We start from the raw sequence: 27,764 nt of genomic DNA, 5'->3' as shown, positions 1-27,764 counted from the left end.
CGTGACATGACGATCGATCTCTTTGAAGAACCCATTGATTCCTTATTGGAGAGTATAACAAAGGAGAAAATAATATCCGACTTATAAAGTATGTTGAGATTCTATAATACTATGCAACACCACAAAGATAACAACAAAAAGAAAACCTAGGAATTTGAACAATATGTTACATTGAATTAGTCATGGGAACGAACCTTTAAAAATTATAGTGAACTAACGTGACATGATCGAGAGAAGAATGGGTCAAACGATACAAAGTTTTACTTTTTAATTGAGTTGTGATAATAGTTAATCATCAAACCACACTTCAAAGTACAAATTCTGCACTGAAAATAATTTAGTTCTCCAAGTGCTATACTACTAGGAGTACTATGTAGGGGGTTTGATATTTGAATAAAGGAAAAGATAAGAAACTGTTGTATGTATTAGCGTTACCATACTAGATAAATAAAGTTTTACATATAAATGATTTTGAAATTTATGTGTGTAGAATTCTTGATATACGTACATGATATATGTATCTATATTGAAAGAAATACATAGCATTAACTCCACCAATTTGGCAAGTACCAGTTCATAAATCTTAGGAAATGCATTAATTTTTAATACTATTCTTATTTTTATATCCCGGTAATTCCAAGCTTTGCTATCGAAAGCAAGGGATTCAAAACTATCACTAGCATGATACATGCAAATTTGAAAGAAAGAGAGAAAAATATAGTACTATTTACCTTTTTGACACTTTATTTGATTTATTCGTAATGCATAAAAATAAAGAGAGAGTACAAAATAGGGAAATAATAGACAGAAAGAAGCAAAGAAGCAAAATGAAGAAATGCACTGTTGTTTCAACGTCTCCTTTGTGTTGGTGTTACTCTATTGCGTCTCTTCTTCGTCTTATATGTATATCCAACGCCAAAAAAGAATTCAACTAACCATCTTGGCTTTCCATAACGAAGAATACAACAACCAATACCAATCCCAACAATGGATCCACATCCATACCCCATCACTACACTTCTCCACCCAAATCCATCTATAAATTCATCGCCTTCTTCATCTTCCTCCTCTTCTTCTTTTGGCCCGCTCTCGTCTTTGCATTTTCTTGTCAAGGGAACTCCACATAACCCCAAGTTTCTCGCGTACGAATCATTCTCAAATGTAGAAAACTGATTTGATTGCGGTATTTGCCCCACCAGTTCATTCATTGAAAGGTTTAATTTTGAAAGAAATGTCAACCTTGTTATTTCACTTGGAATTACTCCATCCAAATTGTTTGAAGACAAGTCTAACGATTCAAGTTCACTCATGTTTGCAAGAGATGAAGGTATACTTCCTATGAGGTTATTGTGTGATAAGTTCAAGTATTTGAGGGACTTAAGATTTCCTATTGAATGTGGAATATTCCCAGAAAATCTATTGGAGGATAAGTCAATTACCGTAAATTTTTCCAGCAGTCTTTGTAATAATTGATCCTGGCCTTTCAAAGTGAGTGTTATCTCTACATAAAGTTGAAATGTGTTGGAAAAAGAAAAACATAAATGGCTGCCCTCTTTCAATACAGTAGAGTTCCTAGAACATTGATTGAGTTTTAGAGTTCCTAGTTTAGTATGGTTCCAACACACATTAATTGGGGTACTTCAAGGGACTCTAATCTTCCTATAAATACTAGGAAGATAAGCTTTTGTAAATACACAAGAAATATATACATCTTTTACTTTCTACTCTCTACTTCCATTATGCCTATCCAATCTTCCTACACCTCTCTCGATTACCATCTTTAAGATGGTATCAGAGCAGGATATCCTTATTTGGGACTCAGAAAAATGTCATCATAGTCCAAGGCATACCCTTCTCGGCCTTTTTTAATTGAAACCTGCAAAACCAACACAAAACCAACAATGTCAGATTCTGACTCAGAAAATACCAAACCAATCCCAACCAAAACCATGGCAGATTTTGCGGCACAATTTGCCGAATTCATGAAGTTCATGAATAAATCTGGAAAGAAGTCCGAAAACCCTCCAAAACAGCCACAACAACACCTGGAGTCTTTGGGCGATATTCGCCTAGAAGACAAACTCAATGGGGACAATTATCCCCTTTGGATAAATCTGATGGAACGAGCTATAGGTGGAAAGGGACTGATTTCTCACATTGCTGGAGGATCAGAACCCCCTCCCACCGACGATCCCGGCTACGCAACATGGCAACAACGGGATCACTGTTGCTTCAACTGGATCATAAGCAACCTTGAATCCAGTTTGAGGAATGAAGTATCACAATATAAAACTGCCAGAGACCTATGGGAAGGTCTTGCAATCACATACGGAAGTGGAGCAGATCTCTTTCAAGTACATGACCTGCACAGACAAGCAATGACGCTAAAGCAAGGAGATTTGAGTTTGGAGACTCTCTGGAACAAATTCCAGGATTTGTGGATATCAATTGATACTAGAGATCCTAATCCCATGGAGAGTCCCAAGAGCATCGAGAAATACAACAAGGTAACCCAAAGACACAGACTTTATCAATTTATATGGGCACTAGATGAAAAACACGACAAAATCAGGAGAGAAATACTCAACCAAGATCCATTACCATCCGTCCGTAAAGCTTACGGAATGGTGAGAAGAGAGGCAGTCAACGAAAAAGTACTCAAACCAGAGGCCAATCAATCTGAAGTCGCCTCTGGACTTGGCGCATTCGACCGAAGTCGACTGAATCGACAAAACCACCCACCGACGACCAAATTCATCGCAAATCGGAAACAAGAGGAGGATAAGAGCAAACTGAGTTGCACACACTGTGGAGGAAAGAGGCACACTCAGGATACGTGCTTCCACCTCCACGGATATCCGGAGTGGTGGAGCGAAATGAAACGAAGACAAAGTGAAAAACGCGGCGGCAGCAGTGGCAGCGGCGGTGGAAGAGCGGCGGCGGCAGTGGTAGGCGGCGACAGAGCCACCTACACCGACGAATCGATGGGCAGCATCACCACCACCACGCCACCTCAGACCGGAGCTTCACATCTTCTAAACAACAAAGGCGGACCACCGAACATAGCCAACTCATCCAACACGGCTAAGGCCTCAATTGCTACCACCAAAAATTGGACAGCAGGTAAAATTGGGTTGGAAAATATGGTTCCAACAGTAGGTGACGGCGGCACAGGTGACCGGGGAAGGAGTAGGGCACCGATCGAAGAAACCGCCGCCTCAGACGAGGCAGCTAGGGTTGAGAGGGAGACGGAGAGCAGACGAAGATCAAAAATTGGGGCAACTGGATTTTTTAATCCAAACAAAATTTTGCAACATTACCCCTTAACTTCCCTTTTACCCCAAACCAAACCCCATCCGGAAAATACCTTAAAAAAATTACCCCAGTCAAAACCTAACCTTTCACACCTGCCCCAGTTGACCAAAAAATTCCACAAGACACCCCAAATTATCCTCAATTCCAAAAATACACCCAATAAATTCGAATGTTTCGAATTTCAGCCTACCATCACTTGTTCCAACTCATACCAAGCTCTAGCATACTCATCGTCCTCAAAATTAGGACCCAAAGATTATCACTGGATTTTTGATTGTGGGGCAACCGACACGATGTCGTTTGATGCCTCAGATTTCCTTGATATTTCCCAATCCACAAAAAGTTATGTCCAAACAGCCAGTGGGGATTTAGCACAAGTAGAGGGGGCAGGAACTATCACTATTTCACCAACCCTCCGCCTTTCGAATTGTCTTTATGTTCCTACATTATCTCACAAACTGTTGTCTGTGAGTCATGTCACAAAAGAGCTTAGCTGCAAATTACTGATGCAACCTCGTTTTTGCATGTTACAGGATATCAAGACGGGGATGATAGTTGGGCGTGGCACTGAGCGACATGGACTGTACTACGTGGATGAGATTGTCCAACATAGTACTGCAATGCTAACTCACGGACTGAATGACAAACATATTTGGCTCTTACATCGTCGGTTAGGGCACCCCTCTATAGGATATCTCCATCTACTCTTTCCCGAGTTAGTGTCTTCTTCGCATGTTTTGAATTGTGAAACTTGTGTTTTGGCAAAAAGTCATAGACATTCCTTCAAATCGAACAATACTAGAGAAAAATTTCCTTTTGCTTTGGTTCACTCTGATGTATGGGGCCCTGCCCTGGTTCTTGGGGGACAAGGATTTCGATATTTTTTATTGTTTACTGATGATTTTTCACGCATGACTTGGATTTATTTTTTGAAAACAAAATCAGAAGTTTTTGAGAAATTCACCGAGTTCTATAGTCTTGTTCAAACTCAATACAAATCCAAAATTCAAATCCTTCGATCTGATAATGGGAGGGAATATGTGAACTCTAGAATGGAAACCTTCTTCACAGAAAAAGGACTTGTTCATCAAACATCTTGTGCTTATACACCCGAACAAAATGGGGTAGCCGAGCGGAAAAACCGGTACATCCTTGAGATCACCCGTGCCCTTCTTATAGAGTCAAATATTCCTAAAGCTTTTTGGCCGGAAGCCATCGCAACGGCCGTTTACCTCCTCAATCGTCTTCCCACGGGAATCCTAAACTTCAAAACACCCTTAGAGGTATTCTCTTCCCAACACTCAATACCATCATCCCTCAACCTCGAACCCAAAATCTTTGGTTGCACAGTTTTTGTCCACATACCCAAACACGATCGTGATAAATTCTCACCATGTGCAGTTAAATGTGTATTCTTGGGATATGGGAAAAATCAAAAAGAGTATAGATGTTATGAACCGTCAACAGATCGCATGTATGTTACTATGAACTGTGACTTCGTTGAGAGTGAATACTTCTATAGCCAATCTAGTGGTCAGGGGGAGAGTGAGATAGGAAGCCCAAACAACGACGCACTAAATTGGCTACCTATGTGGGGAGAAACCGTTCATGGGGAGGATATTCAAATGGGGAACAACCGAACTAACCTACCCGAGCCAAATCCTGTCCCAGAAACTGAGCAGTCAAATTCCCAAGAACAGAACATGCCACTTGCAATGCCAAACTATCTGACCAGTCCTTGAATCCTGAGGTAACTACTTCTGAACCCAATATCGGTACTTCATTACCTGAAACCACTGACAGTGACAGGGAAACCAGAAGTGATGAACAACAAACAGAACAAGAAACATGGCATGGTAGATTGCCTCATAGAAGTACAAGGGGCGTCCCTCCTCGAAGATATTCACCTGACTGGAAGGGACGAAAATCAAGATACTCTGTGGCAAATCTTACTCAAGGCCACCTCACCGAAATGGCTAGAGCATTCGAAGCTGCAATTTATGAAGAAGAGGAGATTCCACAATCTTTGAAGAGGCAATGAAACACAAGCACTGGAGAGAAGCCATGAAGAAAGAAATTGATGCCTTGATAAAAAATGAAACATGGGAAAAGTGTACATTACCTCCGGGAAAGAAACCAGTCGGATGTCGTTGGATCTTCACTATAAAAAGACGTGCAGATGGTTCAATCGAGAGATACAAGGTAAGATTGGTTGCTAAGGGATATACTCAAGTGTATGGAGTAGACTATGAAGAAACTTTCTCTCCTGTGGCCAAACTTAATACAGTAAGAACTCTTCTTTCTGTAGTTGCATGTAAAGAATGGCCATTATATCAATTTGATGTCACAAATGCCTTCCTTCATGGAGAACTAGAGAAGAATAAAGAAGTCTACATGGAAGTTCCTCCAGGATTTTGTGGAGAATTTGGAAAAGGGCAAGTGTGCAGACTAAGAAAAACCCTTTATGGGTTGAAGCAATCACCTAGAGTGTGGTTTGGAAGGTTTTGCCAGATCACACACTATTCCTAAAGAAGAGAAATGACAAGATGACGTGTCTAATCATATATGTTGACGATATGATCATCACAGGAGATGATGCTGAAGAAATCCAAAGTTTGAAGGAGAATCTATTCAAAGAGTTTGAAATGAAGGACCTTGGAGCTTTAAAGTACTTTCTAGGAATTGAAGTGTTAAGATCCAAACACGGAATATTCCTAAGACAGAAAAAGTATGTACTTGACATGCTAGCTGAAACAGGCCTACTTGACTGTAAGCCTGCTGAAACTCCAATGATACCTAACCATGGGTTGAAGATTGTAGATGGAGCTAAACCTGCAGACCGTGAAAGGTATCAACGGTTAGTAGGAAAACTAATCTATCTTTCTCATACTCGACCCGATATCACATATGCAGTTGGTGTTGTCAGTCAGTTCATGCATCAGCCCCAGGAAGATCACATGAATGCTGTCATGAGAATTGTGAGGTATTTGAAAGGAACGGCTAGTTATGGGGTTTTCTTAGAAAAAATGGATAATCTGGAAATCGATGGATACACCGATGCCGATTGGGCAAGCAATCCAGTCGATAGAAAATCCACGGGAGGGTATTTCACCTTTGTTGGGGGCAACTTACTCACTTGGAGGAGCAAGAAGCAGAAAGTTGTTGCCCTATCAAGTGCTGAAGCCGAATTTCGAGGGATACGAAGTGGCCTTATGGAGATACTTTGGCTGAGAAAATTGTTAACAGAAATTGGCTTTCCACCTACGCGGAAAAGTCAACTTTTTTGTGACAACAAAGCAGCAATCAGCATTTCAGAGAATCCCGTTCAGCATGACAGAACAAAACATGTCGAAGTCGATCGGCACTTTATCAAAGAAAAAATCGAAAGCGGCATCATCGAATTTCCTTTTGTTCGATCCGAGGAACAACTTGCAGACATATTGACCAAGGCGTTATGTCCAAAGGTCTTCAAAGAATTTCTTGGCGAGTTAAGTATCGGCGATACCGTTGCTCAACTTGAGGGGGAGTGTTGGAAAAAGAAAAACATAAATGGCCGCCCTCTTTCAATACAGTAGAGTTCCTAGAACATTGATTGAGTTTTAGAGTTCCTAGTTTAGTATGGTTCCAACACACATTAATTGGGGTACTTCAAGGGACTCTAATCTTCCTATAAATACTAGGAAGATAAGCTTTTGTAAATACACAAGAAATATATACATCTTTTACTTTCTACTCTCTACTTCCATTATGCCTATCCAATCTTCCTACACCTCTCTCGATTACCATCTTTAAGAAAATGTACAATAGAATATTTCTGTCTTATTTTCCTTGACTTCCATCATTGCTTTGAAATTTTTGATATACCTTTTAGGTAGAGAGCCCGAAAATGCATTTTGAGATATATCTAAAACTTGCAACTCAGGAAATGGAAGCTTAGTTCGTGAAGCCATTGACATGTTACCATCAAAGCTGTTAGACCTCAAGACTAGCAACCGAAGTTGAGGAAGGGCTTCCATCCAATATGGAAAGTTTCCATGTATTCTATTATTTCCTACGTCGAGACCCTGTAGATCTTTGCAATTGGCTAAGGATTTGGGTAATTTTCCTTCCAATTTATTACCACTCAAATTAATGGACACGAGACTACACCCCTTGCTAATTGTTGATGGAATCGGGCCACTAAACTCGTTCAAATTTAAATGGAAGATGGACAACGATTTACTCATGTTTCCAAAGCATAGTGGAATGGCTCCTGCCAAACTATTATTTGAGACGATAAGAACTCCAAGGGATGTTAGGTTGCAAATGGTGGATGGAAGCTTTCCATTTAATGTGTTGGATATGAGTCGTAGATACCATAAATTTGATAGATTTCCGATGTCGGATGGTAGTGGACCTGGTAAGAAGAAAATGAAACAATTGTTGTAACATATCAAAGACAACTAGTTGCTTTCTTTCTTAAAACTCACCATTTAATTTGTTAGATGAGAGATCAAGAAATTGTATATAGGCCAGATTTCCAATAATGGATGGTATTGGACCTGAAAATTAAATGAATAACAGCTTAAAAATTGCTTGGGTTTCCAAAACCTCTTGGAAAAAGAGTTTACATCTTGTTAACATAGAATGTAGAAGTTCACCATTAAACTCGTTGTGGGAGAGATCTAAATATTCCAAATTTGATAAATTTGCAATGGTGTGTGGTATTGAACCTGAAAGAAGTAAGTTGAAAGATAAAATAGCTCCAAACGGCATTGTTACCAACAATTACTCCTACTATTTTTACTATGATCATGCATGTGCATATTACTTGTATTCACAGGGTGAGCATTCGAATATTGAATCAGATTTTTGCTTACTCCGAATCGATACAAAAATCCATGGTTTAGGAGAATATAAATCCGATAGACATGAAATATTTGAAAATCCAAACTTGGAAATAAAAAAAAATTATAACTAAAACTCTAAAAATCCTAAGTATCATTTCAATATAATTTTGATTTTTTACTTAAATTAAAAAAATTTAAAATATGTATATATTGAATATATTTTGGAATTTTTATTTTGGTTTTGAAAAATGCAATCTTAACCAAACCGAAAAATCCAAATTTTTAAGAAAAAAATATCAGGATACTTCTGCGCAAACCAAAAGTCTCTTGATTAATTTCGTTAGCATTTATATTGAACTACATTTATTTTTAAAAAACTAAAATTGATTCAAAGTATTTTAAAAAATTTAACTAGTAGAAATAAATATGCTAAATGAAAAAAGGCATATCGGATTTTAAAGAACATAGCTAGTTAGCATTCACAATGTTGTACTGATATTGTATGAAAAGAATAGAATATGCTTGAAACTATAAGAGGTTAGAAGTCTTACCAATGAAAGAATTGTTCCGAATGTAAAAATACTTGAGCATTTTCATGTTCCCAATTTCCAAAGGCAATATCCCGCTAAGCTTGTTATCTACCAACTGAATATCGTCCAAGTAAGACATGTTGAAAATGGTAGCCGGCAAAGGACCAGACAAATTGTTTGAGCTCATGGACAATGTGCGTAAACGACAAAGACGATGAATCTCTTGTGGAATATAGCCTGCAAATTTTACATACATATAAGTGCTAACTTGTGTAGTTGTGTATATACTTCTGAAATCAAAGTCCAGATATGCATAAAACAAACCACCAGTCTGAATGCATTTTGTATCCTTGTACTTTAAATGGCCAATATTAAGTTAAAGTAAGATTCTTCTTGTATTTTGTGACAATAATATAGTAGTATCATCTAGTTTGTTCGAAGATCTTCTCATTTCTATAAATCTAGCCTAATAAAGATGGCAAAAGATATTCTATTTGAGAGAAGATATAAGGGATGTGATCATTAGTGAAAGCTCACCATTTAATTTGTTAAACTCGAGTTCAAGAGACAGTACATTTGATAGATTTCCAATGGTAGGTGGTAGTGGACCTGAAAAGTGGAAATACAAATTCTTAGAAATTACTTGAATTTAGCCATTCTCACTCAAACTCAAAGGGGATATGTCAAGTTACATGGAGGATGGAAACTCACCATTTATTTCGTTGTAATAGAGAAGCATGTAACGCAGATTTGATAGATTTCCAATAGTTGAAGGTATTGGGCCTGAGATAAAATATTAGGAAAATAAATCTCTATGTAGAAAATAATACTATGAATATATATCTCAAAAAATGCATACAACATTTTTACCAACAATTACTTTTTGTACTCTTACACATACACATTACATACATAGATACACGTATAGATATTGAATAAATAAAATTTTACTATTGTAAAACAAAGTTGTGAACTATTGTCATGAAGATCTACGCTAGATATGTATAGCATACGATAACATAAAAACAAAAAGTACTAAATTCAAAGTTATATTAGCTACATTTTTTAAATAAATAAAACTATCCGACGTGCCATGTCGAATTCAATTTAGTGGAAAATCAAACTCCTGGGAACTTCGCTGCAAGCCTTACATTTCATGCCATAAATAAGTAAAACAAAAAGTGTAGAAATGTTACCGGTTAAAGCATTTCTGAAAACCATCAAGTCCTGCAGTGCTTTCATATTTCCAATGGCGGGTGGCAACGGGCCTGACAACTTATTGAACGCCATGTTTAACATTTGTAAGTTAACAAGAAGATGAATCTCTTGCGGAATGATTCCTGCAAAACATTACACCCATGAACTCACCAAGTCCCCTTTGATACATATATTGTCAAAAATATTATGCTATGTAAATTTAATAATTTTAGAAGTTGTGTCTCGGTGGGCTTAGAGAGCACACCATTATCTGGCTCAAGCTATTAACCCCTCTACTACTAGGCCGACGTATATATACATGAAATCATCCGTCCTAAACATATAAAGTATCTATGGTATCCAATAGCTTTAGTATACATCTTAATGAATTTTAAGAAAATATTTATACGCCTTAATATTATCACAGTGTAGATGTTTTATACATTCAACGCATATATGTGCAAATAAAGGTAAGTACATAATGCAATCCTGAAGTTCTCATTCTAAGGCTATTTTTGTTTGAACCTTTCACTATGCGGTTAAAATATGGGTTCATTTCCAGCAAATATATGAGCTATACTCAACTATATTTGGAAGACAATACCACAACTAAAAGGAATACCTTTTCTATACATTTCAGATTTATTGCAATTAATTATGTCATGGATTTATAGATATAACAAATGCAGAGACTGATCCGACTATAGTTAAAACTCTCAGCATAGAGATTAGAATGTACCTCTTAAATTATTGAGACTCAAGTCTAATACTTTAAGCCGTGTCATGTTCCCAATCTCTCTGGGCACATGTCCACTTAAGTTGTTGCCTGGAAGCGCAACTATCTCAAGTTGTCGGCATTCAGCCAAGCTCAACGGTATATTTCCCTCCAATTTGTTCCAGCCTAAATCAAGAACTTTGAGTCTTTGAAGTCTATTGTGCCTGCAAATTTCTTTTGGAAGGCGGCCTGATAAGTTAGTGTTGTACACAATAATAGATTCGATTACCGACATATTGAAGATAGATGCAGCAATAGGACCGTGAAGATGGTTTCCACTTAGATCTAGAGAAGCCAGAGAATCAAGATTTCCAATTTCTAGTGGGATGCTGCCTACGAGTTCCATATGTGAGATATTTAAACGAGTCACTCTAGTGCCATGGGAATCACAAGTGACTCCAATCCATGAGCAAACAGAGGTTCGAGTGCTCCAATTTCGCTTTAGAATATTGTGAGGGTCTGAAGTGATGAATGCTTTAAAAGTAAGAAGAGCAGATTCATCCCTTTGCATTTTAAGAGTAGTAGCTAAGCTATAACTAGCCAGACAACAAAAGAATATGAGAGAAGGTATGAAAAATGGGGAAAACCTCTCCATAATGAAACTATTCATTATTGTGTGAGCAAACAAGAAGCCACATAAATGCCTTATATATTCACATTTAGAACAATTATGGTCAGGTAATGGAATTATTTAACTGAAATCGATAAAGACTACTTTATTAGTCAAGTCAATTTTGGAGTGCAGATAAATAATCTTAACTTTACTACTACATTTTTTACTGTTCAATGGCTATACAAGATTAAAGAATTTCTGTTTGTGTGTGTGTGTCTGTGGTAGGGGTTTCATTTCCTGAACTGGGGCAAATATGGAAATGATGTAAAACTAATATGCATAGTTTTGGCTGTTTGATCACTAATTTTGTTTGATAAGATGTAACTAATATGCATAGTTTCCTATAATTTCTGGGAAAATATAACTGATACGGGTCTCATTTGCCTCAAATATAGAATCTACAATATAGAAGCTATATAGATAGAATAAGCATCATGCATTTATGATTTATCTTAACTCCTAAGTAAAGCACCCTGTTTTGTCCAAGACTTATTCCAAGCACAAGAAACAAACCTAACTAAGACTAACATTAAATACTGAAAAGCTAAAACTACTTTGGCCTGTTGCAGTTCAAATTCTAAAACTATGGTCTCTCTCTCTCTCCACACAAACACACACAACAAGTCAGGGGCACGTTGTTGGCTGGTTTTGTACTCCTCTTGTAAGATTAAACTATTGCACACTTGGTGTAGATTATCAGTCAGACATACGCATGTTATCACTCCTCAAAATGTTGAACGAAAGTAAGATCAACGATTAGTGTTGCTTCTGCAGATTGATCACATTCACAGCAACGTCACAGATTTCATGAACAAATGTCCATTAATAAATCAATGCATCTATGCATAAAAACAAGAACTGCTCTCAAATTCGATAAACTAATTCCAAATCATGTAAATTATTATTCTATGATTATAATGTCAAGAAGTACATGAAAGTCTATATGCTAATACTGCTCATAAAATAGATGACAAATTCCAACATCAAGTAAACTACATTGCCATTTCTATGATCAAGCTGGTTACAGTTACATCATAAAGTAATAGCTAACAATGACTACACGAAACAATCCTTCTACGGCATCACATAGCACGGCATTACCTTGACAGACTACATGTGACGAACCCCTAGATCTGTTACCTGTTAACATTGTCAATGGTTTTCCACTTCAACGGCCCTCGAACGTTCTAGTATAGCATCGAAGTCTGGTGGCAGTTGGCACAATGACTGTTGGGTGAATGTGTTGCATCTGTAATTTGGTTCTTCAGCCTGATTGACAGCTGAAGCGGGCAGGATCAGCAAACTTTCACTTACCAGCTGAAGGAGCAAACTAAAATTAATTTAAGAAGCTAGAAAACTGAAATATATTTAGAAACAGTGTAGCAATCCAGTTGATAGCCGAATAAATGATACCTACCTTACAAAGGGAAGGAGTCCATATTCCAATGGTGTTGAAGAGGTTGGAATGTCCAGCAGTTGATTATCTTGGTATCACATACGCAATTTATGAGCTTTGATGAGCTGGTCTCCAAGAAGATCCAGCATAAAGAATGCGTCCCTTCCACCCCTGTAACAACCACTGACTGTCTTCAGCTACCACAAAGTCCTTGTGGTAGGATGATTCAACTCTATTTCTAGCCATTGCCGTTATCTCTGCGTCCAGAGGAAGCTGCTCAAAGCCAGCCCTTATAAGTCGGACCTGCCATTGCTTGTATGTCTCTGGTCTCTCAATCCGCTCAGCACCTTCACATGCAATTGCATTCTTTACCTCCCGCCCAAATAAATATTCCTCAAGCAGCATTCTCTCTTGAATTCCTCGCGGAATAATAGCATCTAGCATATCGAAAATAGATGAGTAGTAAAAGAGTAGCTCACGGAATCTCGAGATAAAAAAGGGGGCATTGTAGCCACCATTCTTTATCCCCAGAACGAAAATGTCAGGATTTATCTCCCTGATAAGGTTCAATACCGTATCTCTTGGACTGTTCACCATAACAGTTTCATCCAGCAGATTCCTTAATTTAAAATGACTGCTCACAGCCACCATCTCATCTTTCTGGATCTTAAGATCTTCAAGTTTAATTGTTTCCCACTTTTGAGCAATAGCATGGAACTCAAATGGAACTCCAAAGGTCTTAGCATAACTAGCCAAACGTCTTCCAGTCTCTTCAACTCTCATGGATGGGCGAAAACCTGGAATGGGAAAATCAACACCGGTGATACGAAGTTTAGGGGGTCCACCAGGTCTCATCGAGAGCTTTTGCAGAAAGGAAGGCCATTGAAATCCATAGAGAACACCAAAATCAATAATGTGGAGTTTCATGGCTTTCTCAGAGACATTCAGAATGGTCTTATTCGCAAAGAAATTAGTGATATTCCTGAACGGACATGTAGCAAGATATGTAAGATAGGATTTTAACACTTTAGAAGCATGAATAGGCCGCCTAAGAAGCGTTGCATATATCTGAGTACCAGATCCAGCCATACGTGCCTCAAGTCCATCAGCAAAATAATGTGCTAGCCTCTGCATTCCATCTCCTGATGGCGTAGCATGCTGCCTGATCTGCTTGAGAAGTTCATTTGTAGTCCTCCGGTCCTCTGCTGCAATAGCTCGTGCGCAAAGAGTCAGAAGGGTACTCATATCTACCACATTCCTTTTGCCTTGCTTCTTCCTACCACCACTTTTTCCGCCACCAGATCCCTTTGATTGACCACTATGTTTCTCGTTTATGGCTATCTCATTGAATGCTTCACGGAGGTCGGTGTCTGCATATAGGAGGACCCTATCAAACATGTCTGAGCTCACAGTTGATTCAACAAAAATGGCAGTTGATTCAACAAAAACGGCTGATTGTTTGTTACTCCTTTCCTCTTCCAAACCCATATTTTCATATTGTGGATTCCTCTTCCCACTTAACACATCAACAACTTCATCATTACCAATTTTGCTGTCCACTTTGACTGAAAGATTAGCAGGGCCTTCCTTCGGCAACAGAGCATCATACCCCAAACCAGCAACTAAGTTAGTTCCTTTAGGAAGAAACTTGCTTGCTTCTTCGAATCCCTTCTTAAACTGCATAATTGATTGACTATCACCAAATATATCAGGGATCCTAAGGGTGTTCACAGGAGAATCTATTGCACCCCGGGTTCCACTTCTACTTGATGAAGCATTAGAAGACTGAGAAGTCGACTGTGAATTTGATGAAGCATAAGAGGACTGAGAAGTCGACTCTGAATTTGATGAAGCATAAGAGGACTGAGAAGTCGACTCTGAATTTCTTTCGGAAGTATCATGATATAGGTATATCTCACTACTGCAGTCAGAATCAGAATTCAAATCAGGAAGTAGTGCTCCTGAATCATAAGAACCAGTGGAATCATTTACACCAAACAAGTTTTTATCAGGGTTCTCAGTGATCTTATCAAAATTTGATCCATGCTGATTATCTGTGGCTGCAGGATATTGTTCTCCAAGAACCTCGTAAAATGATTTTTCTGCAGCTTGAAGTGCAGAAGACTCTCGAGGCATGAACGTTTCCTCTTCCAAATCCTCTTCTAGGAGGATATGATTTATATACTTGAGAAGTGCATCACCAAAATCAAGATCCACTGCAGAATCACCTTCGGGTAATTGGACAAATGCATCAAAATTTGTATGGGAGGAAACTGGTATAACATCAGCATGACTCAAATTTTGAAAACTGTCATTGGCTCTCACATTGTCGACTGGAGTCAGATCTGCAAATCTTTGCATAGTTTGGTTGTTATATCTCATTCTAGAAGTTGTCTCATCAGAACACCAAATATTTGGTACATGGCCTTCTCCTTTGTTGTAACCACTCATCTCAATGTCAAATCAAACTGTAGTAGGTTACTACTTTCCCAAATATCTAACCAATTTTGAATTTCTACTCGCAGAAAACGAGCCAACTTCTACCTTAATGAAAGCTTATGAGACTGAAAACCTGTAACAAGCACAGCAGTTAAATAAAACTGGAACTAAATCCCCAAGCCTCTATCATCTACAAATTGAACTCGCTGATCCTCTATCATTGAGGAAAGGTTAAAGGAGATGCAAAATTAGCTCAACAAAGTTCAAATCCCAAACTTCCAACAGTTTTCGCTGAAACAAACCTCATTTCTGACATGGAAATGAATGAATTGTACCGAATAACAATAAGTTCGATCAGATTCCAGCACGATCAACTGATATTTCACACAAATATATAAGCACTTCACACAAAAAAAAGGCCTTATAAGTTATAACCAGAAGAAACAGCAACAGAATCTAATCAATGTAAAGGAGATGATCCTGTATTCACTTTGGAAAGTTCAAAGGAGAATCAGGAGATGCAGAATTATCTCAACAAAGTCCGAATCCAAAACTTCAACAGTTTTAGCTGAAACAAACCTCATTTCTGACTTCGAAATGGATGAATTGTGCAGAATAACAACAAGTTCGATCGGATTCCAGCATGATCAACTGACATTTCTCACAAATATAAGCACTTGACACACAAAAAAAATACCTTACAATCAGAAGAAGAAACCGCAACAGAATTCTAATCAGTATAAACTAACAATAATCTAGAATAGAAAGAGAAATGAACGGCGAAAAAGTAGAAGTAAAAATGAGCTTACCAGAACGAATGATTAGATGAAGATGGAAGAGATTTGAGAGAAATATCCACGCGATCCACCGTTGCTCCTCAGTCTCTCTCTTTCTCTATATATTTATGTGGTATATAAATTGCACAAGTAAAGTAATGTAATCTCGACAAAGAAGATTAGCCACGTGGCTCTTAGTGATTTGTGCTTGTGTGATTGAGGGAATTTAAAACTGTTTGACTTTGTGCGTTGGAACTTCGGATTTATATGATAGTAGTATCAGATTGAATAAATTTTTTGTAATCTAAATAATCGAATTGAGCTAAACCAAAATAGTGAACTTGGTTTGGCCTTGTAGATTAGATCGAATAAAATTGTATTAATTCATGTAATCGAATTGAACTAAACCAAAATAAATATGTGTAAAAAACGAAAGGGGTCATCTTAAATGGGGACAAATGGAGTATCACTAAATTTGGTTTGGATTTTCTGCTCAGGTTGAACTCAAGTTTCGGAATCCAAATGATCGAATTGAACTTCATCAAAATATTGAACTTAATTTGGATTTTTAGATTAGACTAGACAAAATTTTCATAGACTGAACTACTGAACTTGGTTTGGATTTTTAGATCAGATTGGACAAAATTATCATAATCCAAATTATCGAATTTCACGAGTATTAAACTTTGTTTGGATTTTCAGATCAGATCGAACACAATTTTTAGCAATCTAAATAATCAAATTGAACTAAACCAAAATACTGAACTTGGTTAACAATTTTGAATTTTTATAATTGATCTATTACATTTTCCGAAATTTGAATTTTTAGATAAACAAAACGCGTTGCTTCCTTGGATTGATCACATTCACAGCTAGGCCACATTTTTCATGAACAAAACAACACATTCATGCATAATAACAAGAACTGCTCTTAAAGTTGGTAAACAAAATCCAATTCATGTGAAGGATAATTCTATGACTATAATGTCGAGAAGTAAAAGAAAGTCTATGTGCTATTACTGCTCAAAAATTTGATGACAAATTCCGACATCATGTAAACTACTACATTGCCATTTCTATGATCAAACTAGTTACAAGTGCATCAAAGTAAAAGCTAACAATCAGTATACGAAACAATCCTTCTACGACATCATACTGCACAGCATTAAATCGACAGACTACATGTGACGAACTCCTAGAGCTGTTACCTGTTAGCATTCTCAAAGGTTTTCCACTTCAACCACCCTCGAACGTTCAAGTATACATGGAAGTCTGGTAGCAGTTGGCACAGCGAGTGTTGGGTGAATGTTTGGGCGAATGTGTTGCATCACCAATGAGGTTCTTCAGTCAGATTACCCAACTGAAATGTGCAGGATAGCTGGATTAGTGTAGACAACTCAAAATGATTTACAATTAGTGTAGCAATCCAGTTGATAGCCGAATAAATGATACCTACCTTACAAAGGGAAGGAATCCATATTCCAATGGTGTTGAAGAGGTTGGAATGTCCAGCAGTTGATTATCTTGGCATCATATATGCAATTTATGAGTTCCGATGAGCAGGTCTCCAAGAAGAAGCAGCATAAAGAATGCGTCCCTTCCACCCATGCAACAACCACTGACTGTCTTCATCTACCACAAAGTCCTTGTGGTATAATGATTCAACTCTATTTCTTGCCATTGTCGTTATCTCCACATCCAGAGGAAGCTGCTCAAAGCCAGCCCTTATAAGTCTGACCTGCCATTGCTTGTATGTCTCTGGTCTCTCAATCCGCTCAGCACCTTCACATGCAATTACATTCTTTGCCTCACGCCCAAATATTATTTTCTCAAGCAGCATTCTCTCATGAATTCCTCGGGGAATAATAGCATCTAGCATATCGAAAATAGATGAGTAGTAAAAGAGTAGCTCTCGGAATCTCGTGACAAAAAATGGGGCATTGTAGGCACCATTCTTTATCCCCAGAACGAAGACAGCAGGATTCGTCTTCCTGATAAGGTTCAAGACCATATTTCTTGGACTGTTCACCACAACAGTTTCATCCAGCAGATTCTTTAAATTAAAATGACTGCTCACAGCCACCATCTCATCTTTCCGGATCTTAAGATCTTCTAGTTTAATTGTTTCCCACTTTTGAGCAATAGCATGGAACTCAAATGGAACTCCAAAGGTTTGAGCGTAACTAGCCAAACGCCTCCCAGTCTCTTCAACCCTTATGGATGGGCGAAAACCTGGACAAGGAAAATCAATACCGGTGATACGAAGTTTAGGGGGTCCACCAGGTCTCATCGAGAGCTTTTGAAGAAAGGAAGGCCATTGAAACCCAAAGAGAATACCAAAATCAATGATGTGGAGTTTTGTGGCTTTCTCAGAGACATTCATGATGGTCTTATTCGCAAAGAAATTAGTTATCTTCCTGAACGGACATGTAGCAAGATATGTATGGTATGCTTTCAATACATCAGCAGCAGAAGTAGGCAGACTAAGGGCGGATGTATATATCTGAGTACCAGATCCAGCCATACGTGCCTCAAGTCCATCAGCAAAATAATGTGCTAGTCTCTGCATTCCATCTCCTGATGGTGTAGCATGCTGCCTGATCTGCTTCAGAAGTTCATTTGCAGTCCTACGATCGTCTGCCGCAACAGCTTGTGCGCAAAGAGTCAGGAGGGTTCTCATATCTACCACATTCCCTTTGCCTTGCTTCTTCTTACCACCGGTTTTTCCACCACTAGATCCCTTTGATGGACCACTCTGTTGGTCATTTCGGGTTATCTCATTCAATGCTTCACGAAGGGCCGTGTCATTTTTACCTCCACTGCACAGGAGGACCCTATCAAACATGTCTGAGCTCACAGTTGATTCAGCAAAAATGGCTGATTGTTTGTAACTCCTTTCCTCTTCCAAACCTAAGCTTTCATGGTATGGATGCTTCTTCCCTCTTAAAACATCAACAACTTCATCATTACCAATTTTATTGTCCACTTTAACTGAAAGATCAGGAGAGCCTTCCTTCGGCAACAGACTATCATACCCCAAACCAGCAACTAAATTAATTCCATTAGGAAGAAACTTGCTTGCTTCTTCGACTCCTTTCTTAAACTGCATAACTGATTGACTATCACCAAATATATCAGGGATTCTAAGGGTGCTCGCAGGAGAATCTATGGGACCTTGGGTTCCACTGCTACTTGATGAAGCATAAGAAGACTGAGAAGTGGACCGTGAATTTCTTTTGGCAGTATCATGACATATGTCTAGTCCATCACAGTCAAAATCAGGATTCCAATCAGGACTCAATGTTCCTGAATCATAGGAACCAATGCAGTCATTTACCCCAGACAAGTTTTTATCAGGCTTCTCAGTGATCTTATCTAAATTAGATCCGTACTGATTATCACTAGCTGCAGGATATTGTTTTCCAATAACCTCAAATAATGATTTTTCTGCAGCTTGAAGAGCAGCAGACTCTCGAAACATGAATGTTTCATCTTCCAAATCCTCTTCCAGGAGGATATGATTTATATACTTGAGAACTGCATCACTAAAATCAAGATCGACTGCAGAATCGCCTTCGGGTGATTGGACTAATGCATCAAAATTTGCATGGGTGGAAACTGGTATAACATCAGCATGACTCAAATTTTGAAAACTATCACTGGCTCTCACATTGACGACTGGAGTGAGATCTGCAACTCTTGGCACAGTTTGGTAGTTATATCTCATTCTTGAAGTTGCCTCATCAGAACACCAAATTCCTGGTCCATGGCCTTCTCCTTTGTTGTAACCATTCATCTCAAAGTCAAATTAAACTGTAGTAGGTTACTACTTTCCCAAATCTCCAACCAAGTTTGAATTTCTACTCTCGGAAAAGGAGCCAACTTCTACCGAATTGTTAGCTTATGAAACTGAAAAACCTGAAACAAGCACATCATTTAAATGAAAAACAACTACAAATTCGTCAAAGAATCTCACCAACTGAAACTAAATCCTCAAGTGTCTACCATCTACAAAATGAATATGCTGATCCTCTATTCTATGAGGAAAGGTTTATAGAGATGCAAAATTAGCTCAACGAAGTCCAAATCCAAACTTCAACACTTTTAGCTGAATTAAACCTCATTTCTAAAATCGAAATGAATGAATTGTACCAAATAACAACTAGGTCGTCGGACTCCAGCATCATCGATTGACATTTCAACACAAATATATAAGCACTTAACACAAAATAAATGCCTTAATCAGAAGAAACCGCAACAGAATCCTAATCAATGTTAAAGGAGATGCAAAATTAGCTCAATAAGTCCAAATCCAAAACATCAACAGTTTTCGCTGAATCAATCCTCATGTCTGACATCGAAATTAATGTATTGTGCAGAATAGCAACAAGTCCGATCCGATTCCAGCACAATCAAATGACATTTCACACAAATGTAAGCACTCAAAACAAAAAAAATGCCTTATAATCAGAAGAAATCGCAACACAATCCGAACCAATACACTGACAACAGTCTGGAATAGAAAAAGAGAGAAGAACGGCGGAAAAGTAGTAGTAGAATGAGTTTACCAGAACGAATGAATAGCTGAAGATTATCAGATTTGGGAGAAATATCCACGCGATCCGCCGTTTGCTCGTCTGTCTTCTCCAGCTCTTTCTCTCTCTTCTTATAATAATATAATAAACACAATCATCAGAGGTGATTGGCCACGTGGCGTTTCGTGATTTGTTTGAGTGTGTACTTATTGAGGGAAATTTTAGTAGGAGTATTTGACTTTTTTCTAGAACCGCGGTTGGGTTTTTAGCTCAAAACGAGTAAAGTTTTGTAATCTAGTAGTCGAATTTAGATAACCAAATTAATGAACTTGGTTTGGATTTTTATAGCTCAGATTGAACAAATTCCCGTCTTGACTTTATAATAGCCTATGAATAAGAAATCGTCTAGATTTAAGAATGCAATATTTTGCAGGAAAGATTCAAATCGATGAATACCAATTTCTTCAAATATGTACTTGAAGGTTCATTGTTTTAGTTTAGATTTTTATTGTGGATTTTAGACTCTTCTCGACCGTAACTCTTTTAAAACGAACAAAATTATACCCATAACACCTACGTCAGTTTTTTATTTGAATACAGACAAAACAAAACGAATCGCATCATGTAATCGAATTGTACTAAACCAAAATTTTAAAATTTGTTTGAATTTTTAGACCATATTGAACACAATTTTTCGTAATCTAAATAAATGAATTGAACTAAACCAAAATATTGAACTTAGTGGTTAGTAATAACAATTTTGAATTTTCTCAATCGATCCACATTTACATTTTCCAAAATTTCAATTTTTAGATCAATTCGATTTTCGGCAAAAAACATTGATTTGATTTTTGCTACACATACAACATACTCAAGTTGTAGGTCGGGTTAGAGCATCCCCAACAGCGCTCTTCGGCAAGAGCACTGTCCTTGCCGTCAGCACGGACGCGCTCTTGCCGAAGAGCAGGGCGGCATGGCAGCGTTCCATTGGGCGGTGATGCCCAATCGCGCCCAATAGTGGGACCCTTGAATAGTATAAGAGCATGCTCTTTCGCAAAGAGCATGACGTGTTGTGCTCTTGCGGAAAAGTAGAGAATTAAAAATGAATAAAGGTGGGGCTGGATGTGGCCGTGCTCTTGGCAAGAGCATGGATGGAGATGCTATCATGATCCAATCCTAGCCCCAGACTGGGCCTAGTCCGAATTCAATTTGAACCGAACCTGAATTTAACCCATTTCTCACAAACATGGTCCATCCATTCTATAAAAGTAACATGTGCTGTTAACAATAATACAACTTATATTAAATAATAAAAATAATTTGTATACTCGGATTTGACAAAGCATTCTTTACTTCACAACCAAAAGGATTGTGAATTGATCACTGACTTAAAAAGGTTTCTCTCAAGATCCGACTAGAAGTGTTCCTTGAGGAAAAATAATCAAAGCTAGAAGAATTATAGAGGTTTGTAACACAGAATTTGATAAAATGAAGGGGTGAATAGTGATGTTGGAGAAAATGGGATTCATTAGCTGCAGAGAGTTTAAAATGTCACGCCTAAATAGTAGATGGCGATTGAGTCTCCCATACTAAGGTGTCCACGATCATAATTCAATTATTTCCATAGGAAGGTTTATGCTACAACAACTTACCGACGGCTCGGCTCTTTAATCCATCCCTCTCTTTTTCTTATGGAACTTCCACTGCTTCAGCAGCAGCGCAACTCCTTCCTTGAGGGTGGCCCTCCTACCCTCGTTATAGTTCCACAGTTCAGAAGTGATGTACGTCCCACTCGGGTTGTATTCATTTATCTCGATGAGAGCTGCCGTCACAGCATTGTAGACCGCTGCACCGTAGTTCTTCTTCAGGTCTATCAGTTTCTCATCATCTTCCTTTATTATAGTCTGAACCAACGTAAAAAAGCCTTTTTAGATGGCACGACAACTTAAAAAAGATGTAAACTACTAAATTAGAATATTGTATATCAGGAATGGAGTTGATCGTCATTTTCACTTCCGACTAAGCTAAGCAGAAGTGTAGATGCATCTTGACCAAAAAATGCACCAGAACCAGTCTTGTAACTTCCATTCAGTTTAGTGTTGTATATGGCCCAAATTTACATTTGGAGCCGGTGAGTTCGAACCTACTTTAGTGAGTTTACTGTCAAATCTAATTGTACTGATATCTATGCGCCACCAAACAACAGCCAACTGTACTGTGGAACGTCTGATGGTTTATGACAGGAAGTTATAAAATTTAAAAGTCATCGCATTAGATGATAGTATGAAACTAAGTGGAAAGCAGATAATGTTGTATCAGCCAAGTAAAACCACTACATACATACTAAGATAAGTAGATATGAAATTCAGTTGGAGCACATGACGTTGGAACAGCCAACTCAAAACCAAATGGCCTAGACCTAGACAAAAAGCATGGGCTGATTATGGCAGTCGCATCTACTCATCTACTCTCATCATATTAGGTCAATGTTGACATCGATATTGCACTAGCACACCTTATGAACAGAATAAAGAGTTGAAGCAAGGTATGCAGAAGTTTAAGAAGAGAAGCAGGTCATATTTAACAGCAGGGCTACAAGAAACCAGTTTGGAACCGTACATGAATCACCACAACATTTATACAGAGTAACAAATAACAAGGAATTTAAGGATACATGTAGGGGGTGTTCGGTTTGCAAGATTGTATCCCGGGACTAAATATGTAGTGTGTTTGGATCATGAGATAACTCAATCTTAGGTGGATAATCATGGGATAATTAGTCATAGCTAACCCCCTATGACTAAAATAATCTCACAACTCAATCCTAGATTATATCTTGGTATTATTTTATCTAGAAAACCGAACACCACCTTAATGTCATAATATCAGTACAGAAATTAAATCCTGGCATTAGAACATGTATATACACACTGACTCACATGCATGCATAATTGCATATTAATATATATATCCAGAACCTGTAGGGTTCACAATCTGTTTGCCAGAAATCGCAAAGGCACCAATTCATAACAAGAATACTTCCTTTTCCTCAGGAGTTCCATCACTAAATTCAAACCTCCATAATTAAGAGGAGAAGTTAAACTAGCTAAAAACTCTAACCTTTTCCAACTTTCAGTTAAATCTTTCAAATCATATGGACCAATAGCATATGTGATTAACAGAAACGGAATCATAAAAGACAAAATTTTGTTATAGGCACAAGACCATAATTAAAAATAAAATAAATGCGATGCAATAAGGTAATATTTGATCTGCATGTGCTAAACGGCATACCTGTTCCTTGCCATTAGTCATGACCACCTTTAAAGGATGCCATCCAGGATCTCTAAGATACTCCTCCCACAGGGAGCACAATTCCGAGGCCCTCTCATCTGCCTCAGCTTCATTATACTTCCTCTTCATTGCATCATGAAATGGCTTGTTATCAAGCTCCCCCATCCTCTTCACGCCAATATGAGAATTTATTGACATGTCTTTCAAGCCCTAGGAAAGCCAGTACCCAATAGAAAGGAAGGTAGACAATTAAAGAAATGCAAAAAAATATTGACATGAAAAAAATGCAAATAGTGTAGGAATCGAATATGAAGATTTAGGAGCAAATTAGATGGGAAAACAGTGGATTTCTTTTGGAAATTTTAAAATACCAAATCATCATAACTTCAAGGGGGGGGAGATATAAGATTAACCATAAGTATATATTCATGCGTGTGTGCCTGTGTGTGTATAGACACGAAGGGACAGCGAGGAGTGAAATCAGTTCCCATGTCTGATGAAATTTAATAGGGTTAAAGAACTAACATTAACCATTTCCTTCCGAGCATCCTGTAGCTCATCATTACTCTTGCGCTCCTGTACGATTAAAGATTGGTTTAAATCTTCCAGACTCTCAAGGTCTCCTTCCTTCTCCCTTAAGGCTTTGAGCAGCAAGTCAACTTGATTTAACACTTCTAAATCACCTTCATCTCCCATGTGCTTCATAACATTCACTTTGCCTCTCAGCTGCTCAATTTCAAGTTGTACTGCTTGTTTTGCATCCAATTGTTTCTCCAACATAATGATTTTCTTATGGAGCTCCTCCTTTTGTTTCTGAAATTATTAAGCCAGCATAGAATTTCCTATAACTATCTGAGCTTCACATTTAAAATAATTTCAAGTATCAGAATGACTAAATACCTTCTGTTCGTCTGCCAACCTCATTACTTTTTCATCAGCCTTTCTTTGTTCCTCGGCAGCAGCTTGCAGAGAGCAATTTTTCACTGCATTCTGGAAAGGAGCACGAACGAGGAAAAGAACAGAGGTTAGTTGATGAATATGTCAATAACTATGAGGACATGGTGGACCTGAACAATGTGAACAGTGCCAGTGGCAAAAGGTGGTCGTTTCATCTAATTTTGAATCAATCAGTAAATATTCAACAACCAGACTAGGTACCAAAGTTTGCAAAATTCTTGAGAAGGGAGTATGGGGGCAAGCAAGGAATGATAGCTTTCAAAAATACTACTCATTAAACATATGAAATACCTGCTCAAGGTCCTCGGATAGCTTTTTTCTCTCAATTTCATTGTGTGTCTCACGTTTCATTAGTTCTTGACCTCGGAGCTCAAGATCTCTCTTTTGGGTTTCCAGTTGGAATTTTAGCTTTTCATGGTCACCAAATATCCTCTTAAAATGGTCTCTGGCACTTGACTCGATTTTTTTTATCTCTGACAAACACAAAATGAAAGAGTACATCAGGTTCAAAAGTACATAAAACTTAATTTGGAAATATATAGAAAAGTTATACATAAAAAACCTTCATTATACTCTTGATGAAGATTATCCTTTTCCTTGATCAACTGGCTTAGAGAGCTTTCAGTCTCCTTGTATTTACTCTCCATCTCTTTCAAGTGCATTTTCTTTGCCTCAATAACATTTGTTAAATTGCCTACAAGCTTGTTTGTCTTTCGGGCTTCTTCTTCCATTAGATCAGATATGGTTCTAATGTCACCTATCTTACGAAGATTTTCTCCAACAATGTTATTAGAGTTGTAATCATCTCCACGAGCTACCCATGCATAAAGATCAGATTTCTTTTCGTTCTTTACCAGCCAATTCCTCTTCCCATGATGTTTAGCCTCATAATATTTCTCAAAAGACATGGCGTTGGTAAATCCAGACCAGTCCTTACGAAATTCAACAATTGCAGTTCCAGAATGTCCTTGGTAATTCCACAAAGGTCGCACCCTAGTTGGATTAAATCCTTTACTTGCCAACTCATCCCGCAATTTACTACCACTCGCCCCCACATAACGACCATTCTGAACAGTGGTTGGGATGTTGACAACGATGCCAATCCACGGCCAGACAAACATCTCATCACGATCCTGGTCTGCAAGAGCATCAACTTCATCTGAAGGCTTTGAAGGGCCAGCTACAGGATCACTTTCCAAGTACTTAGCTAGGGCAAGGTGATTTGCCTTGTCTTTTCCAGTCCTTTTCTGTGAACTGCAACTGCCAATTGAAGTTGCATGCTGCAAGAGTTCTTTATGGTGGAAGTCCTTTCTTTTCTTCGTAGGGCAGAACGGGCAATTGTAAACCTGATCAGCTAATTTAACCAGGTGTTTACCATTCTTCAGTTCTTCATATGCCTTCTCTGCGTACTCCTCAGTCTCAGAGTCGCTAACATCGGTATCTTCACCAGAACTATGCTCTACTGAACTTCCCATGAGTATCAGCTCTTGGCCCAACTGAAGTTCAAAATTCAGCCCATAAGTTTATGACTCGAGTGACCATAACACCAGAAAATCAAATGAATGAACCAGTTTCAGCAACAACAAAAGCAAATTAGCACAAAAGTTGAAGCAGTTAAATTACTTTACAAAATACCAAGGAAGCTACATTCCTACCATTCTGCTATATTACTATACGGATATTTACATGAAATTCACCGATGAGCTGACACAAGTCAGAAAACCTCAAAGGAAATTGCAAAAGTATCAGCACGACACACCAAATTTCACCTTTCACATCACCACCTTCAGTCTATCTTTCCTTTCCTTTCAATTTCACAAATTTGCAGAGAAAACAACTGAACTAAACATGCATTACATCGATAAAATCGCCACATGCTACAACACTCAGGATCTAAGCTGAATTAGGCACAACCAGTACCACGCTCCACCAGATACATAGAAAATATACAAATTACACGGAAATAGCTTCCGACTTCCAATTCCTTAAAAAATTTGGGGAATCAACAAAACAAAATGATTCTGACACAAATTCGGAGCCGGATTTGAAAAATGCAACTGCACACGACCAAAATTAGCTGAAGATTATGCTGCAATTCAACATGCACATTTACGCAGACAGATTAACGGAATACTACCTGTGAATCGACGATTCACTGCGCAACGAACGCCGGAGGGAAATGGAAATCAGTATCCAGAAATCCAGAAATGCAAATTCGTTCGGTTGAGATAGAGAAAATTGAGTAGGAGAGAGATGGGGGATTAATAATGAGTCAAAGGAGCAGTGAGAGGCTTTGGAGTTCACGAGAGCACAGTGAATCACTGATAACAGAGCACTCAGAAAAGTGAGAGCAAGGTGTGATTTATGATGCGGTGGTACCGGTGAATCGGTGATGCTGTTTGAATTATTGTTCCATAATTAATTCTATATTTTCTTACCTAAAAAAGAAATGTTTTATTTATTTAATTATTTATTGTTTTGCATGAAATGGAGTAATAAAATTTCCATAGTGAATTTTCTAAAAGTGTTAAGGCTCAAAACAGAAATAAAAGTAAAAGACTTGTGAATTAATTCATTCGTCCATGAAAAATAGTCTCATTTTTCCGCTATTGGTTATCCAAAAAATATAGTCTTATTTCAACAGCTGAAATTTTTCTCATATTTTACTCTTTTTATTACTCTTTTTTCTCTTTCTATACTTTTTCTGTTAATTTAGTAACTTTTTATCCTTTACTCTTACTTTTTTTATTTTCTTTAACTTTTTCTCTTTTCTCATATAGACTATAGTTTACTTAGTTTACTCTCTCTCTTTTCTAATACTTTATCAATTTATCTGTCTTACTTTTTTCTTTCTCATACTTTACCAATTTTTCTCTCTTACTTTTTTCTTTTTTCTCTTTCTTACTTTATCAATTTCTCTCTTACTTTTTTTTCTTTTTTCTCTCTCCTACTTTACCAATTTTTCAACTAATTTCTCTTTCTTACTTTTTTCTTTTATCCCTCTCTTACTTTACCAATTTATCATTGTCATCATGAACTTATTTTTCTTGGATGAAGTAAGTCTAGTTATTGAGTAATTCAGTTTTTATGAAAATAAGAATTGGTGCA

General features: G+C 37.8%; 3 protein-coding genes and 1 pseudogene across 22 annotated transcripts; all 4 read right to left on the bottom strand.

The window, feature by feature from the left end:
* Nucleotides 1-801: 801 nt before the first annotated feature.
* On the bottom strand, nt 802-12,102 carry LOC148932078 (uncharacterized). Its single transcript, XM_089064247.1, has 10 exons — nt 10,611-12,102; nt 9,871-10,014; nt 9,386-9,457; nt 9,212-9,283; nt 8,696-8,911; nt 7,956-8,027; nt 7,785-7,856; nt 7,149-7,711; nt 3,042-3,070; nt 802-1,545 (listed from the first exon to the last, which is right to left on the bottom strand). Exons 1-10 carry the CDS (start codon nt 11,254-11,256, stop codon nt 849-851), a joined length of 2,583 nt encoding a protein of 860 aa, XP_088920373.1. The 5' UTR covers nt 11,257-12,102; the 3' UTR covers nt 802-848.
* A 140-nt stretch (nt 12,103-12,242) lies between these two features.
* On the bottom strand, nt 12,243-16,024 carry LOC148932077 (scarecrow-like protein 33). 19 transcript variants are annotated; one of them, XM_089064237.1, is made up of 5 exons: nt 15,904-16,024; nt 15,674-15,770; nt 15,397-15,468; nt 12,677-15,227; nt 12,243-12,576 (listed from the first exon to the last, which is right to left on the bottom strand). In XM_089064237.1, exon 4 carries the CDS (start codon nt 15,104-15,106, stop codon nt 12,764-12,766), a length of 2,343 nt encoding a protein of 780 aa, XP_088920363.1. In that variant the 5' UTR covers nt 15,107-15,227; nt 15,397-15,468; nt 15,674-15,770; nt 15,904-16,024; the 3' UTR covers nt 12,243-12,576; nt 12,677-12,763. The 19 variants fall into 19 exon arrangements, with proteins under 19 accessions (XP_088920363.1, XP_088920355.1, XP_088920359.1 ...); XM_089064229.1 differs by having other exon boundaries at nt 15,397-15,770; XM_089064233.1 differs by having other exon boundaries at nt 12,677-15,495.
* An 841-nt stretch (nt 16,025-16,865) lies between these two features.
* On the bottom strand, nt 16,866-20,580 carry LOC148932076 (scarecrow-like protein 14 pseudogene; annotated as a pseudogene). The gene is made up of 3 exons (XR_016134989.1): nt 20,439-20,580; nt 17,327-19,788; nt 16,866-17,230 (listed from the first exon to the last, which is right to left on the bottom strand). The product of XR_016134989.1 is annotated as a scarecrow-like protein 14 pseudogene (transcript).
* Nucleotides 20,581-21,914: 1,334 nt separating this feature from the next.
* Nucleotides 21,915-27,047, bottom strand: LOC148932075 (protein INVOLVED IN DE NOVO 2-like). The gene is made up of 7 exons (XM_089063621.1): nt 26,794-27,047; nt 25,219-26,152; nt 24,948-25,129; nt 24,600-24,689; nt 24,225-24,512; nt 23,700-23,909; nt 21,915-22,309 (listed from the first exon to the last, which is right to left on the bottom strand). The coding sequence occupies exons 2-7, from the start codon at nt 26,129-26,131 to the stop codon at nt 22,073-22,075; spliced, it is 1,920 nt and encodes a 639-aa protein (XP_088919747.1). The 5' UTR covers nt 26,132-26,152; nt 26,794-27,047; the 3' UTR covers nt 21,915-22,072.
* Between the last annotated feature and the right edge of the window lie 717 nt (nt 27,048-27,764).

The sequence above is a fragment of the Salvia hispanica genome, chromosome 2 (genome assembly GCF_029641045.1).
Source record: "Salvia hispanica isolate PSC_SH4W2 chromosome 2, Shi_PSC_v1, whole genome shotgun sequence".
Lineage (NCBI taxonomy): Eukaryota > Viridiplantae > Streptophyta > Magnoliopsida > Lamiales > Lamiaceae > Salvia > Salvia hispanica.
Note: the sequence above shows the minus strand (reverse complement) of the source record. Positions and strands in the feature narration are given on the sequence as shown.